General features: G+C 35.5%; 1 protein-coding gene across 1 annotated transcript in view; it reads left to right on the top strand.

Moving 5' to 3' along the window:
- Nucleotides 1-18,097, top strand: part of LOC129657931 (transmembrane protease serine 11C-like) — a 68,829-nt gene that overhangs the window by 37,193 nt on the left and 13,539 nt on the right. The window contains exons 5-6 of the mRNA XM_055588698.1: nt 14-177; nt 14,808-14,846. Of these exons, the coding sequence (XP_055444673.1) occupies nt 14-177; nt 14,808-14,846 (203 nt within the window). The remainder of the gene's footprint in view (nt 1-13; nt 178-14,807; nt 14,847-18,097) is intronic.

The following is an 18,097-nucleotide window of genomic DNA, read 5'->3' as shown; positions in this document are numbered from 1 at the left end:
TTCTGTTTTGCAGCCGAGCTAAAGGAAAGGTGGTAATACACACTGTGCTTAAGTTTAAATCTTATTATACAAATACTTCTGCAAAATTTCGAGATAAGATCGAAACTATTTTACGTCAGAAGCTAAACGGCAAAACTGGGTCATTATATATAGATTCTTCTTCATTTAGATTTTCAGGTAAGTCTTTTTATGTATGGAGCAGAATAATTTTCATCTTTTAATTTGAGTGTGGTGCTTTGTTGTGCAATTGAAAACAATACTGCTCTCTTTAATTATCATTTAATAGATAATGGTAATTACTTTTAACCACTGTTAAAGTAATTAAGGTCTGTGTTAATCAATTTTTAATATAATATCATTCCGTTGTTCTTGAAATCAAACTTTACTTAATTATAGATTAAAAAAAAAAACTATCATGGTCCCAAATATAAGTCCCAAGTTTTCTTTGCGTGAACTCAAATATCAGGGTGCCAAATAGTGCTGTTTCTTTACTATGTGAGCTCATGTTTTTAGCAGATGAGTTTCCAAAAATATATTCTTGGTGGTGAATTTTCTATAAGCTGGAGAGCTGTTTTATTTCTCTGTGGTTTTGTTTTTGAAATCATCAAAGGTTGGATAAGCTATGTGAGAAGAAAGGCTCTATGACAGAGTATCTAATAGTACCCAAGGAAAGTCACATTGGGTTCCAAGTTTTCTTTGCAAAACAAGGCAATCTTAAATGTAAACTCTTATGGCTTGTTTCTGTGGGTCATGATTTCTCCCTAAGTTCTTTTGGATGTCTCAAGAATCTAGACTCCCAAATTCCAGAAATTGAGTTTAAATCTCCTTAACAGCAAATTTATTTCTTGATAAGCCTTTAATGGACTTCATTTGTTTCACTCCTATATATACTCTAATTCTTGTTCTTGGTCATGTGACAATATTGTGGAAGACGGCTTCTAAAAGACAGGGACACACATTCTCCCTTCCCAGGATAATCAGTGTTTCTCTGGTCTTGATGAAAGTACAGCCAATGCCTGGCACATCTAAGCTAGGCTATCAGTTCTCTGCTACAACAAATATGATCAAGGGAAAAAAAGTATCCCCAGCCTACAGGAAGGACTAAATGTTTGTGGAAAAAAATCCACTCCAAGTGTTCATTTGTCTGGAATAGCAAAAGGATCAAAAAGTAAAACCTGAATATGCTTCTCCTGGATAAAAAGCCATCATGTTGTTGAAATGTGACTCTCCTCAGGTTATATTAGATGCTCTGTTGTAGAGCCTTCCTTCTCACATAGCTTATCCAACCTCTGATGACCTCAAAAAAAATCACAGAGAAATAAAGCAGTTCTCCAATTTATAGAGAATTCACCAACAAGGACATATTTTTGGAAACTCATCTGCTAAAAACATGAGCTCATGTAGTTAAGAAACAGCATTATATTCCTGGTATTCCTCCAGACTTTAAGAACATTAAATAGGATCCCAGGAAAATGAACTTTCTGAAGGTATTTTCTAGGTTTATGGCTTTTCTCTGTAGTTTTATTTATTACAGTGCATCCTACAAGTTTCTGAAGAGTAGTGACTGGTAAGTGCAATACACTTAAGTACATACGTGCTTTGGTACTGTCTTAGCCTCCACCTGTTGCCTAGAAACTCCCTCTCTCTCCTCCCATCACCTCTTATCAGAAGCTAGATGTGCCATGAAACTGACTGGGCGTTCACAGGTGCAGGATCAAACTCAGAAGCCAACTGGGCTAGGCCTCTAAAATCACAATGAAGTGACTTAACACAAGGCTCACATTCAAGACAGTTCTTACTTAAAGAGATTATGAATATTCACTGGTCACCACGTAAATGGATCTCTGGCTTAGGGATTTATGAAAGCTTATTTAGGTAGCCAAGGTTGCTGTCAAAGCATCTTATTGAATAACCTGACCTTATTGTTGCCTGGTTAGTTGGGTTGCCTAGTACCTGCTAAGTATGTCAAGGTTGTGGATTTCATTTTCATACAAGCTGCTAACACAGAGGAAAAAGACATCACTGACCAGTGCTCTAAGCTACAATGAATTGCTGAATACAATATCCAGTGTTCCTATATTATCATGCTTAGAAGAGTGCATGTAGATAACGATATGCATAAACTCTGAATCATCTGGATGATATTTTAGGTGCATAAAAGTTTCATCACAACAAAAGCCACCTGGGATTTTTGAGCTTAATCCCCTTCCAGAACCCCAGTTGAGAAAGACTGATGGCAAGTTTGGCACATATATGTTCTAGCAAACATTGTTATCCCCGGATTTAAGATGTAAAGAATGCCTTAATTACTAAGAACTGTGAACATAATATGTAATTTAATTTCCCACTTATGAATTCCAAGAAAATGACACTTGCAACTACTGTGCTAGGTACTAACAGTCAGTATTGATGGTGTATTCTTCAGTGAGAGATCAACATTTCTCCATCAGTTATAAACTTACTAGATCAGAGGATTTTCAAATTGACCAATGAGCATAAAACCTAGAGAACAACATATAGTTTTCCCCTGCCCATGATAGAACAGTTTTCTGAAAAAAACTCTCAGGGGCTTCAGTGGTAAAAGATTTTATGCATTCCCAAACCCCTAAATTTATATTCACTTATGCTTTATGCTTAAACAATATTATATTCTTTTAAAAATAGAGATGATAACCTCAATAGCTATAATTAGTTAACACAATTTTTCTTTTATAATGTCCTTTGTAAATTATAAGGTCATGCTTACATGATCTTGTTGTTTCACAGCTTAAGAATCACAACAGAACATACATATGATACTTATGTTCATGTAATTAAAATTTTAATGCAAAGAAAGAAAAAACAAGTAAAGCATTGCAAGTGATATATCACCCAGCAAGTCGATCTCACAATATGATGCACTTGACTATCACTGCCATAAACTATTAAGCCAAGAGCTAAGAAGAAAATGTAATGCTAGATGTACCAAGTACACAGCTGCAAGGATGACCATATTGTGTTTCTCTCCTGGAAGCTCTGGAAGGAAAAATCAGAATCATTTTTTGTAAAAACAAAAAAATAACCTCATAAACTGAAGTGAGGTTTTTAATAAAATTCAACTTTATAGTTGAATGTTCATGACTTTAATGGGCATACTTAAGGATATGACTGTAACTTGTTTTAAAAAGTAATTATTATTTCCTGCAGACAAATGTCTTGTACATACTGCTATACTTAACCATCTACTGATTAAGCATGAAAAATATTTTAAATATTTATCTTAAATCATAATTGGTTAAAGTAAAAACTCAATTATGTAGAACTAATAGAAATTCATACACAAGGATGGTCATCCTGACCCACTATTAAGGGTTTTACAGGAAGAATGAAACTCTGGTCTTGCACTCATTTGTGAACAACTGGCTAATGCTTAGATATAAATCATGTTAGTAGAACACACCTTTTTCATATGGCTTGATCCTGAGATGCTGCATAGGTTCATTTGTAACACATTTTAAGCAACTTTATCCAATAATTCTTAGGTAAATTCTAGAGGACATTTTTTCAAAGTATGTTGCCTCCCACAGTGTCCTTTCTCAACCAAGAACCAATCTTCAGCTCCACAAACATGTTTTATCTGCAAAGTATGTCTTAAAATAGTCTCAGTAGTATAAGACCTTGACCAGAGACAATTCTTTGAAATAAGTCTTTCTAAATAGGCAAATTTCCTGCTGTTGCTGCTAAGTCACTTCAGTCTTGTCCAACTCCGTGAGACCCCATAGATGGCAGCCCACCAGGCTCCCCCATCCCTGGGATCCTGAAGAGTTTATATTTCATCTTTTTAACAAAACAGAAAAATTCTCTTTAAAATTATATTTTTACAAAAATCTTTCTCAAACCTACCACCTCCTCTTTGACATTACTATGGACATCCACTAATTTAGAGTGGATGTTGTAGTGCCCTCAGAGCATTTAAGGGAATGAAGAGATATTAATGCCTTCACCAAATAAACCCCAATATTGGAGTTTTGAGCTCTCATATTTGTTCATTTTCATACTTCAATGTCAAGTCAAATTCTTGCTGTCACTTTTATTCTCTCTGTTCTTTCTCCTACCTTCTTCAAATTCATCTTAAAATGTTACATTTTAAAATTTTAAATTATTTTAAAATGTTTTATAGTAATTTCTATATTAAAATTGGAAAAATGAAATAGCCTTTCAATTAAGGTGTATTGAGCTTCCTTATTTAGTTATATAAGCTTTAGTGAGCTTATATTTTTGACATATCTTTTGATATAGCTTTTGACTTCTCAGATACCCTTTTTTCCTGATTGTTGACTTTATTGCAGAGAATGTTTCCAGGTTTACCAAGAGATATGGAGCACTATTCCTGTTGGCAATTCAAAATGTCTTTCAATAAAGCCAGGAATTTGTTTCAAATAATATTTAAGTTATTTTTCAAATGCAAGTTTGAAATATATGTTATTGAATGATACAGTTATTAGACATTGTCCAGATATTTTAAAGAATTTAAAACTTATTAATAGTCATTTCATTAAAAGACTCACTATCAATACGGCCCACAAGAGACACTGCCACAAAATTATCCATGAACTAAGAATGATCCTGCAAATGAATCATCCTTATTTTTTAATCTCTAAAAAGGAAAAAACATAATTTACAATAGTTATTTTTGATAGTTAACACTAAGTTTAAATTATTAATGCTAAAACACTGCCTCTAGTGAGCCAACTCAGTTACTTGCCTGAACTACCTGTTAGATTATCTAGAATGACTGACACTCTAGATCAAAAGAGGCATCCTATTAGCTGACCAGACCCCACAGATTTTTTTAGTGAAGTTCTAAATTCATCTTACCAATTTAGATCCAGTATACCTGAGATGAATCCTGAATTTCTGCCCTATGCTATCTGCATCATATCTTTTCCTTGATACTTCTTGTGACTGAATTCCCAATCTGCTTCTCTATTCTGTATTGTACAACAATTTCTATTTTAGTAATTTGTGGTTTCTACATTTTCATTCTCAAGCTGAAGTTTCTCTTAGAAACTTAGCCATTTGGACTGGTATCCTAATAGCTATGATAGCTCTTGTCACCTACCCATAAAATTACTGGAATCTTGTATTCATGGCTTCCCAGGTGACACAGTAGTAAAAAAATCTGCTGCTAATGCAGGAGACACAAAAGTCATGGGTTTGATCCCTAGGTTGGGAAGATCCCCTGGAGAAGGAAATGGCAACCCACTCCAGTATTCCTGCCTGGAAAGTTTCATGAACAGAGCAACCTGGCAAGCTATATAACCCATGGGGTCACAAAGAGTCAGACACAACTGAGCACAAGATCCTTGTACCCGTGGCTTTTAACACCTGCAAACCAGACACTACTGTCCTGACTAAAGTCTGGCATTATTCATCTGAGTTTATATGATGGTAAATTTTGTGCCAACTTGACTGTGCCATTCCATGTGCCCAGTTATCTGTTTAAACATATTCCTGGCTTCTGTGAGGATGTTTTCAGAAGACATCAGCATTTGAATGGGTGGACTGACTCATTGCCCTCTCCAATATGGGTGAGCATAATCCAATCCATTGAGGGCCTAAACAGAGCAGAAGGATAGAGGAAGAGTGAATTCTCTCTCTCTGCATGGCTGATTGAATTGGAGCATTGGTTTTCTCCTGCCCTCAGACTGGCAGTGCATTTCTCAGGCCTTTGACTAGAATGACAGCACTCTCTTGGTCTCCAGCTAACAAATGGCATATTGTGGGGTTTCTCAGCCTCCATAATTGCCTGTGAGCCAATTCCTCATAATATATATGTTTCTCTAGAGAACTCTGACTAATACAGACTGCCATAGAGCACTGTAAGCTACCATCAAGCCCAAATAAACTCAAATTTATTATGGGCTTTTGGAAATCCCACTTGCCTTACATACTCCTAAGAGTCAAACTGTGCATATAGCTAGAGCAACTCTCCTATCTCTTTTCAAGTCTGACCTGGTTGCCTTTCATTTCCCAGGAACTTAACCCTTTGAAGCCACAGAATTCCATATGCTCAGCTTGAGTGTCTTATAATATAATATATATTAAAAGTGATTAGTTTTAGGTTAAAGAGTTTGTGCTTTGGTAGTTATAAGGGTCCATTAAAATCCATTAAATCATGAAAGACCTGTAATGAAAGGTCTCTTTTCTAAAATTTTTATCTGATACTATTGTGTAAGATGAACTAGTGGGGAAAGTCTTTAAGCAAAGAGATCAGTTAGGAAAGAATTGCAACTGTCCAAGTGTGAAGAATTAAAAACCTGAAATATAATAGTGAAAATAATATTACAAATAATAAACATGTCAAAGAGATTATACTTAAAGAATTGACAGAACTTAAGACTGGATATGAGACACAACAGTGAAAGGAACAGAATACAACGTTCAAGTTTTAAGTCTGAGTAATCAGTGAGATGATAACTTCACCAAGAATAGATGAAAAGGTAGGAGAAAAAAAGGTTTATAAATAATCAATCAGGGATACATAATGTTACCTTCTAAGAAGATGGACTGGATACACTTTTCCATATTTCTCTCACTAAATACAGCTTAGACCCCTAAGTATTACAAATAAAACAGATATAAGAAGAGCCCAGACTGGCTAGTGACCTCAGGGCCCAACAACATGGTGAGACTCACGGGTTTGTTTTATATATCCGGGAATTGGAACTGAAGAGGCCGGCAGTCCCAAAACTTCCAAGGATACAGGAGAAATCATCTTTACATATTAAAAGACTCAGTTAGATAGCATTGTCTCCAAATTGATATACAAGATCATAATTTTAGGAAAAAATATGGGAGGAAATCTTTGGCATCTAGGGCTAGGTAGAGTTCTTTAGACTTGACACCGAAAGCATGTTTCATAATAAGAAAAAATAATGAATTGGATTTCATCAATGTTCAAATTTTTCTCTGTGTAATATAACCTGCTGCTGCTGCTGCTGCTAAGTCACTTCAGTCATGTCCAACTCTGTGCGACCCCATAGATGCCAGCCTACCAGGTTCCCCCGTCCCTGGAATTCTCCAGGCAAGAACACAGGAGTGGGTTGCCATTTCCTTCTCCAATGAGTGAAAGTGAAGTTGCTCAGTCGTGTCCAGCTCTTAGCGACCCCAAGGACTGCAACCTACCAGGCTCCTCTGTCCATGGGATTTTCCCGGCAAGAGTACTGGAGTGGGGTGCCTTCTCCTGTTAAGAGGAGGAAAAGACAAACTACACACTTGGAAAAAATATTTGCACCTACATATCAAATGACTAGAGTCTAGAATATAAAAAGAACTATCAAGACTCAGTGAGAAAACAAACAATCCATTCAGAAAATGGAGAAAAAAACGTGAAGATACATTTGACCAAAAGGAATATATAGATGGCAAATAAGCACATGAACAGATGCTCAATATCGTTAGCAATTAAGGAAATACAACTTAAAACTGCAATGAGATATTGCTACACACTTTAGAGATGGCTAACAAATTCTAGCAAGAATGAGGAGAAGCTGAATCACTCATATGATGCCTGTAGGAATGTACAATGGTACATTCACTCTGGAAAACTCTTTGGTAATTTCTCAAAAAAAGCAAGCATGCAACTACCATATAACCCAGCAGTGGCACTCCTTGTCATTATCTCAGACAAATAGTGAGTTGTGTTCAAACAAAAATTTATGCATGAATGTTTATAGGAGCTTTATTCCTAATAGCCAAAAGCTAAAACAACCTAGGTAACCTTCAACAAGTGATGGTTAAATAAACTCAGGTACATCATGACATGGAATACTTCTCAACAAAAAAAAGAAATTGAATACTTAAAGAAGCCAGTCCAAAAAGTTACATCTTGTATGTGTCTATTTATATGAATATATGACATTCTTGAAGTGACAAAATTACAGAAAGGGAAACAAATTAGTGTTTGCCAGGGACTAAGAATCATGGAAAAATCAAGAGAGTTCCAGAAAAACATCTATTTCTGCTTTACTGACTATGCCAAAGCCTTTGACTGTGTGGATCACAATAAACTGCAAAAAATTCTGAAAGAGATGGGAATACCAGACCACCTGACCTACCTCTTGAGAAATTTGTATGCAGGTCAGGAAGCAACAGTTAGAACTGGACATGGAACAACAGACTGGTTCCAAATAGGAAAAGGAGTTCGTCAAGGCTGTATAGTGTCACCCTGCTTATTTAACTTATATGCAGAGTACCTCATGAGGAACGCTGGACTGGAAGAAACACAAGCTGGAATCAAGATTGCAGGGAGAAATATCAATAACCTCAGATATGCAGATGACACCACCCTATGGCAGAAAGTGAAGAGGAACTCAAAAGCCTCTTGATGAAAGTGAAAGTGGAGAGTGGAAAAGTTGGCTTAAAGTTCAACATTCAGAAAACGAAGATCCTGGCATCCGGTCCCATCACTTCATGGGAAATAGATGGGGAAACAGTGGAAACAGTGTCAGACTTTATTTTTTGGGGCTCCAAAATCACTGCAGATGGTGACTGTAGCCATGAAATTAAAAGACGCTTACTCCTTGGAAGGAAAGTTATGACCAACCTAGATAGCATATTCAAAAGCAGAGACATTACTTTGCCAACAAAGGTCCGTCTAGTCAAGGCTATGGTTTTTCCAATGGTCATGTATGGATGTGAGAGTTGGACTGTGAAGAAGGCTGAGGACTGAGAATTGATGCTTTTGAACTGTGGTGTTGGAAAAGACTCTTGAGAGTCCCTTGGACTGCAAGGAGATCCAGCCAGTCCATTCTGAAGGAGATCAGTCCTGGGATTTCTTTAGAAGGAATGAGGCTAAAGCTGAAACTCCAGTACATGCGAAGAGTTGACTGATTGGAAAAGACTCTGATGCTGGGAGGGATTGGGAGCAGGAGGAGAAGGGGACGGCAGAGGATGAGATGGCTGGATGGCATCACTGACTCGATGGACGTGAGTCTGAGTGAACTCCGGGAGTTGGTGATGGACAGGGAGGCCTGGCGTGCTGCGATTCATGGGGTCGCAGAGTCGGACACGACTGAGTGACTGAACTGAACTGAACTGAAGAAGGCAATAGAGTGGGAGAAAACAAGTGTGGCTATAAAAGAGCAATGTGACCAATTCTTGTGGTGATGGAAATGTTCTGTAATTTAGCACCATCATTGTCAATATCCTGGCTATGATATTGTAGTATAGTTTTGAAGATTTTAACCTTTACAACATCTTTGCAAGATATTACCTTTGGTAGAAATTGGGTACCAGAGTACATAAGCGGTGTTTATTGCATCTACATCTGAATGCGCTATTATAACAAAATGATCATTTTTTAATTGCACTGATGAGTTTGGTTCCTATCTCTCATGCTCCTAGATCTCTGAATTGCTGCATAACAAATATTATTTAAATGAGTCATAGTATGAGTTTTGTTTCATAAAAAGACATAAAAAGTCTTATGAATAAAAAGTCTTTTATGAAAAAACATTCATTAAAAAGTCTTGATAAAAAAAGACATGTTTTTAATGTCTTTGAAAATTTTGAACATCTTTTCAAACTAGCATAATGGATTACTTCTACTAAAACATAATAATATTTTATCTTCTGTTCCAGAAGCCTGAAACCTTTTGACATTCATAAACACTTTATATAAGATTGTGAAGGTACTAAAATTATGTACAAAGCCAGTTTGATTTTTTCTTCTTTATTACTGATAAGTTGCATATGATTCTTTAATTCCTACATTAAATAGCTGAAAGTACCATATACTAAATGCCAGTTTTAATGTTTTATTCTCCTTCGATTGATTTCTGTTTCTGATAAAATATGCAGAGCCTTTTATTAAAGCTCTGCATATTTTGAAGAGCCTTTATTAAAGCTCATAATGTGAGATAAAATCAATAAGGACAAGATAAGGCATTAAAAATATTAAAAGCTCTTTTTTGAAAAAAGAAAAATCTTTCTCAAGTCTGTCAATTCAGGCCACAAAGAAACTTAAAAATTTCAGAAATTTTTCCCAAACCAGTTTTTCTATTCTTTTAAAATAGCGTATCTTTATACTCTCTGCATTTTTTGTCTCCTATGTAGAATTTCCAAAGAAACACACGAGTCCTACATGTTCTGAGTAAGAAAAAAATAGTTGTGGTTTGTCTATAATGACAGCTCATTTGTTCAACTTCAAAAACCATGTAATTGTCATGGATTTACTCATAAGTAATGCATAAAATAAGTCTATAAATTCTGTCATAGTTGTAATTGAATCTATTAATCACTGCCTGAATATTATTTCTCTGTGTTTTTTTTTCAATATATACAGTTCCCAGAAGAATTTTTACTTTAGGAAAGATATATTTAAAACAAGAAACTTGAAATAAGTTTCAGAGAAAAAATTTAGTTTGTTCAGAATGAACAAGTGAATACTACCAGATGATGGTTATTTTGAATCAAAAACTACTATATCCAAATTGGCAAGGCAATATGAAGTTAAGCAATTATTTGAGAAGAGGGAGATAAGAAGGAAAGCTTCATGGAGAAGCTACATCTCAAGATGAGTCTTTTTTTTTTTTTTTTTTAATTTTATTTTATTTTTAAACTTTACATAACTGTATTAGATTTGCCAAATATCAAAATGAATCCGCCACAGGTATACATGTGTTCCCCATCCTGAAGTAAATGGGCATGAAATGAAAGAAATCCACAAAGTCATTCTCTGTGGGATGCAACATGAGAGGTGTAGCATCCAAATGCAAACTCCACAAAGTGTCTAGGTATGTGGGAGATCCAGACTAGAAACTCTCCAAACCGAAAATGCTAATCTTAAATATTACCTTCCTGTCCAACATTATCCACTGAGTCCTATATCAACATAATTGTCTAAAGATACTTCTCAGTACATGTACTGTCCTCTCTTCATTATGGCAATTTTTTATACTGCTTCCAAAACAAAACCAACAAAGTCATTGGAGAAGCATTTGTAATATCCAAATAAAAATAGATGCTTCCTATCTTTCATATTTTCCTTCAGTGAATAGTTCTACCTTTCAAGCTACCGCCTGTGTATACATCTGGTTATTTAATTGATTTATAAATAATTATTTAAATATAAATAAAATATTTTAAAATTTTATCTTCAGAGTCAGAATGGCAAACATATTAAAGATCTGTACTGTGAATAACTAATCTACATCACTTTGATAGTATTACAAATGATATATAATATCAAACCACAGAGATAATTTTCAGTCTATTAGAAACATAAAGAAAAGGATTTATTGAGGCTAACTATGCAGCCAAATGACTATTTAAAACCTGCAGTGAGTGATTCGGGGATTCAGATTTTGTTCAACCACAATCCAGGTCCACGTTCTGTTCCTTTGCCTTTCAATGTAGATCAGTCATATAATGCTCCAGAGTAGCTTTTTTGGTGAATACATTGTGAATAAACTTACCTAGTAGGAGATGATCATTTCTCTGTCAGAAAACAATTTTATTTGTAGCAGTATCTTGCTCAGTATGTCCCTGTATGTTTAAAGGTTTTCAGAAATTTACTACATGAATATTTTAAAATAGCTCATAAAACACACTTTGTAAGATAATTCAGCTGATCTCCTGAATTATCAGGAATTTGTAAGATAATTCAGCTGATATTTTTACTGCTGTAACCCTGGGAAAACTATCTGAAAAGTAGGGTTAATCAGTTAACTTAACATTAGATTCATGTAAAGTAATAACTTTACCTGCATTCCTGCTTAGTTACTCAGTCATGTATGACTCTTTGCAACCCCATGGACTGCAGCCCACAGGCTCCTCTGTCCATAGGGATTCTCCCCCGGGCAAAAATGGTGGGTTGCCATGCCCTCCTCCAGGGGATCTTCCCAACCCAGGGATCAAACCGAGGTCTCCCGCATTGCAGGTGGATTCTTTACCATCTGAGCCACCAGGAAAGCCCAATAAATTCACCTCAGTGGAGGTAAAGCCCATGGTATATGTAAAAATTATATTATAAATGTATCCACTGCTACTGTAAAATTCTTCCTTATTGGAACCATATAGCTCAGTTTCCATTATTATTATGCTTCAGACTTCTTTCTTAAGAAATAAACTATCCACTGGATAGCAGACTTTTAGAGCCCTCATTCTTACCAGTGCATCCAAAGTTGCATTTCTTACTTCCTAACCTCAAAAAGACACCAAATATGAAATAATAGTCATGGATTTGCAACACTACAGGTCCAAAAGTCCATTTAGAGAGCACTTATGAGAGTGAAAAAGTAAAAGTGTTAGTTGCTCAGTCATGTCCGACTCTGCGATCCATGGACTATAGCCCACCAGGCTCCTCTGTCCATGGAATTCTCCAAGCAAGAATACTGGAGTGGGTAGCCATTCCCTTCTCCAGGAGATCCTACTCTAATTTTCAGTAGTAAGTGAATTATGCCTATTTTGCTCCAGTAAAATTAATTCTTTGACTCCTCCCCTAAAGAATGGTGTCAACTGTTCCCATTCTCCCCATCATCCCTCTATGCTAGGTGTATCCAATTTTCTATGCATACATCTAACATAGTACTTATCACATAATGTTATCTATTTAATTGCACATCTCTTCCACAACACTCCAAGTTCATTGAGGACAGGGCCCACGTCTCTCCTTTGATTCCTGGCCCATTGGAGAAGACCAATGCTAAAATTAGCTGAGCTGCTTTTTAAAACTGCTTTTTCATATTATTCTTTGCTGGAATCTCCTCCTTAGCAAGGGCAATGCCATTGTTTTTGTCACTTCCTTTATGTGGTACATTGTAAACAGATTATCTTAGGTTACAGCACTAACTCCCTGATTCAGAGGTAAATCCATAAGAGTCCCAGCCCTCAAGTGTGAGCCAGGGGCTCACAGAGTTAGGATAGAAACACAAACAGCCATAGCAGTGACTCAGTCAAAAACAATGATGACTTCAGTCATTTCCCCATTCATCATCCTGTCTTCCACCTTCCCAAGATATACTTGTTATTTTAAGCTCTAAAATAATACAGCTATTAAAAGTAAGTTCTAATTTAAAGACATTTCTTCTTTTTAGAAAGTAATACATCAATAAAGAAAACTTCAAAGAAAGAAGAAAGTCTGCCAATAAGTTAGGATTTCTAAACAATTAATTCTTATAGGAATTAACATTTTTCCAATTGAATTGGAAAATTATTTCCCAAAATATTAATACAGTTTGATATATTTTACCAATCACATAAAGCTCAAAATCAAACTGCACAAGTATAATGTTGAGTAAAAATTAGTTTCTGGAAAGCAGTCATAAAGGATTAGATGGAAATATGCCATCTGTTTAAGTACGTGTGGCTCATACTTACTCATAGTCCATCTAACTGCTGAATTGCTCCTGCCTTTTTGTTCAGGCAGGTTGACTTTCTGGTAAAGAATGCTTTTGTCTCCCTGATTCGTTGTGCAACCTAATATAAGAGTGTAATTGTCATTGGCATATATAAGTGGATACTCCCTCTGGGTTTATAGAAATCAAGAGCACAATAAAAAATAAACTACATTGGCATTTATACTATTTAACTCATAGAACACCTGGTGATTTTTTTTTGAAGAGCAACTCCTAAGAAGAAATGCCTCATAGGTTTACAGTTCTCTGCATCTGAAACTTGGGACATAATTGTCATTCATTTACTCACCCTCTCCTCACACAGTTTGCACGTGAATTAAACAGGTTTGCAATTCTGCAGGAATTGGAGAGGCATAGCAAAATTATCTGGAGTAAATCTTACTCTAGAATATTCCCTAGATATCTAGGAATGAGTAAGAAATGATTATTAAAATATATTTTTATCCAAAATGAATGAGAAGTGGAATGGCACACTTAACTGAATGTTCTGAATAATGGAAACTTACTATACAAAATGTATTGATTTCTAAATGAGCAAAATACAGCAAAATGCATGTAACACCAAAAAATTCATTAAATGTAACAACATATCACTCTTTCCTGGTTACAAGCATTATTTTTTCTGTTATATAGTTGTTTTAGTGTCATAGCCTGCTTTCTCGAAAAGCAGAGCCTGAGACAGACACTTATATGCAGTAATTGATCTGAGAAAGAATAAAGGATAGAAAGAGTAAAATGGGGAGAAGAAGTTGACCATTACTAGCAGCAACCCTGGCTTCATCTCACTGGACGTTTTGAATTTTATTTCCCCTGTGACTAACAGGGGAAACATTTTTGCATCAGCTCTCATCCTATTCTGGCTCTAACAGAGTTACTGCCCCTATCTATTATTGTCCATCTGGGAATGTCCAGTGGTTTCCTTCTAGCAGAAACTGAAAAGTCCTAGGTACTGACTTGAGAAAGTCATCTGTTACTCCTGAGATGAGCAGATCCAAATCTGTGTGGAACTGGTAACCATACTGTGGCCAGGATAATTGGGCCAAGAGCATTCAAAGTGGCACCCCAAAAAAAAGGGGGTTAAATGCATTTAGTATTTAATGATTTGTATTCAAGATGTCGTGAAAGATCACCATTTTTCATATATTTTAGTATTTTTGAGGACCCAGACTTCTTTCTCAAATAACTTGTAATGGGGAATTTGAGAATCTTTTTAGAAACAGAAAAATAAATACTAAGATTTTATTACTCTCTATGCTAACCTATGAACATAAAAATTACATAGTCAAGACTGACTAAAATTATTATGCCTATAGAATGTGTTCTCTAAAACAAAATAGTTAATATTAATATTTTTTAAATGTGTTCATAAATCTAACTATGTCCATTTTCTTTTCCCTTGACATTTAGATATTGCAATGCCAACAGCAGAAAATTTTCTCCATACATGTAAGTTCATTAATAGTTATTTTCTAGTAAAAAATTTCTTAGATGTGGAAAAAAAAAAGAAGTTTTACTTGAGAGTTAATGTGGTATGCACAAAGGGGCAATGGGAAGCCTTTTTTAAAAAACTGTATGAAGGTGATTCTAGATGGTCTTACATTGATACCATGGATTTAAAATGAGGAACACATTATCTCATGCCATAATGGCAGAGGGGATCTAAGTAGTGATAATTAAAAACTCAGAATCTAAACGTAGCTACACATTAATTTTGAGCCCCAGGCCTGCCAGTTACTAACTGAATAAATTTACACGGGTTACTTAACTTCTCAGACCTTCAGTTCCAAGGTATTGTGATGATAAATGGAGGTACAAGTAAGTACTTGAAAAGAGTACACGCTCCTAGTGAGCACTCAAAAGATGTCAGCTATTTTCATTTTCTATTCTGCCAATGAAAACTTCAGGCCTAAGAGCTCTCTGTGGAATTCTGATCCTAGAAGCCAAGTCCATTAGTGTGCTGAGAAGTCAGCTGCCTTACATACAAGCAGCTCCTTGCTGGCCAAGGCCTTCTGCTAGATGCTTTAAGAAATGCGATCCCCAAGGTTACTAGAACCTGGAGCACGCTGTCAGAGAGAAGCACTCCTCTTACCTGAGGTTGACTGGAACAGCTGGATTAGAGGAATCGCCCTCCAGAGCGAGGCGACACCAACCCCAATGGCTATCCTTCAGTCACAGCTTGGTTGTTCCTGAGCAACCTGGGTAATATTTAACACAAATCTGTATTAGATTGCTTTCCTCTGTGATGTATTTTGATGAAACAATCATTTAGCAACTAATAAGACATTTTAAGCTCATTTATTCCTATAAAAAACTTCAGTACTGATATGACCAAAATCCAAAATTAAGACTCTGTCGGGTTGGTAGAGAGAAGTAATCAACATAGGAATAAAAGCAGTGATAAGAAAGAGATCAGCCAATTTGTGCATCCCCCCAACTAGAACATTAAACAACCATCTATATCAATATCTGAATTTGACTTGGTTTATCTGAGATTTTAACTCTACTTTAAATAAAAGGGGAGAAGGGAGAAGCAAGAAAAATCAAACAGGATTGAAAAGAGACTACAGCGGCATGTGACATAAAGTGACATATTAAAGTGCAGTAATAGGATAAATAACAGTATCTTACTGTATAGCACAGGGAACTATATTCAATATCATATGATCAACCATAATGGAAAAAGAATATATATATATATATATGTATGTATAACTGAGTCACTGTGCTGTATAGCAAAAATTAACACAGCATTGCAAATCAACTATACTTCAATAAAAAAAAAAAAAACAAGTGTAGTAAAAAAGTGATGATAGAGAGGCTGTTAGAGCTTGGTAGATTATTTGATGTTTCTGAAGCTATCACACAGAGAGCCTTTATTGTATTCCTTAAATCCTTGAAATTTTGCCATAAGACTTCTTTTGACAGAACAAAAGCTCTAAGGTGCCAGGTAAGATTTTGCAAAGACAATAACAAGGTAATACTGCAGCGGTGGCATCCAAAAGCTTAACAGAAGCAATTATCATGAATAAGTAAATCTTGGAATGAAAATTGGTGCATGGAGGTAAATTAGATTAAAATTCTGAGTAAGAGCAGAAACGGGGAAGTAGAGTCACCGAGGGGAGGTTCTAGTAGCCCAGAGAGCATTTTTGTTTTTACATTCCTCTGAAAGAAGTTGAGTAAAGGCCAACTTCCTTTAGGAGTTGTTCAAACAGAAGGGAGGATTCGGAGGAACCCTTGTAGTTTTAGGTTCTGTGTTATTTGCTTTATCCTCAGTAGCGTCCATGGTAAGGGAGTGGAAAGAAAGAGGGAAAGAAAAAGGAGTCATACTCAGTGAGTCAATATGAGGGTTCTCTCATTCAAAAATAACAACCACAAAGGCCCTGCTTCAACTCAGTGATGCTTGTGAAGAGGATGCCTTAACAACCTGAAGTTTGCGTCTCATCAAAGAGAACAATCTAGAGTCAGAAGCAATATATAAGCTTAAAGATTTCAAGAGGCTAGTGAAGGCCTTTTAAAAGTCTACATGTACCTCTTGTGTGTTTCTAATCCTTTCCACACTCAAGAAAGAATATCTCAAGATACATCTTGTCATATATAATGCATAACATCTCTATGAAGCAGTTGACCATCTAACCTTTCCAATAAATGTAAATATTCCCACTCTTGATACAAATACCTTTATCTAATTCAGAGTTTTTCAGTCTTAACTACTAACATTTTGGGCTAGAAAATCTTTTGTTTCAAGGACAGTTCATGCATTACAGGATTTTTAGCAGCATTCCTGGCCTCTACCCACTAGATAGCAGTAGCCAAACACTGGCATCCTTCCAGTTATAACAACCAAAAATGTTTCCAGATATTACAAATTACTTCTGGGGATGGGAGGTGGCATGTAAAACTGACCCCAATTGAAACCACTACTTTAATCTACGACCACTGCATTGATTTTGGCAAGTTTTATTTACTCTCCAAATTCTTATGAACAAACCTTATACATAAAAGGGTTTTGTAAAAAAAAAAAAAAAGGGTTTTGTAGTCAAATATTTTTATCTTAAGATGTCTCATGAATTACACTATATAGACTTCATTTCTACAAACATTTGAGAACTTGTTTGAGCTTCTTTTATGTGATGAGTTCTCTCCATTAGGTTCTGGAGAGAGAGAGATATATATATATAAAATATGTATGTATATTATTTTAATATTATAATATATATTATTTTAATAATAATTTGTAACATTTTAATATATATAATATATATTATTTTTAAAGATATGGTTCTTACACTCTAGAAATATTTATTAATGAGACTGAGAATCTCTAGCAAAAGGTATCATAAATTGTTAAGGGACAAGCTCAGTGCTTTAAATGGATTAAGACAAGATAAGAGACTCAGAGACAGGGTCAGACGGGTAGGATAATAGTGAAGTTATACTATTACTGCTATACAGATTTGTTTTAAAGACTTAAGAGTCTAGCAGTTTCTCTGGACCTAAATTGATGATAAAGCACAGTCTTGTTACTGAAAAGTACTGAAAACTTTGCGGCAAGGGTTAGTTCTCTTCATGTATTATTCCTTTTATCCAAGTAAAACACATTTCTCTCTACTCTGTCTCTCATCAGTATCTCATTCACATTCACATTCATTCACATTTTCTTATAAATGCTTCCTAGCAATCATTGCTTTAAACAACTG

The sequence above is a fragment of the Bubalus kerabau genome, chromosome 7 (assembly GCF_029407905.1).
Source record: "Bubalus kerabau isolate K-KA32 ecotype Philippines breed swamp buffalo chromosome 7, PCC_UOA_SB_1v2, whole genome shotgun sequence".
NCBI classification, from domain to species: domain Eukaryota; kingdom Metazoa; phylum Chordata; class Mammalia; order Artiodactyla; family Bovidae; genus Bubalus; species Bubalus kerabau.
Note: the sequence above shows the minus strand (reverse complement) of the source record. Positions and strands in the feature narration are given on the sequence as shown.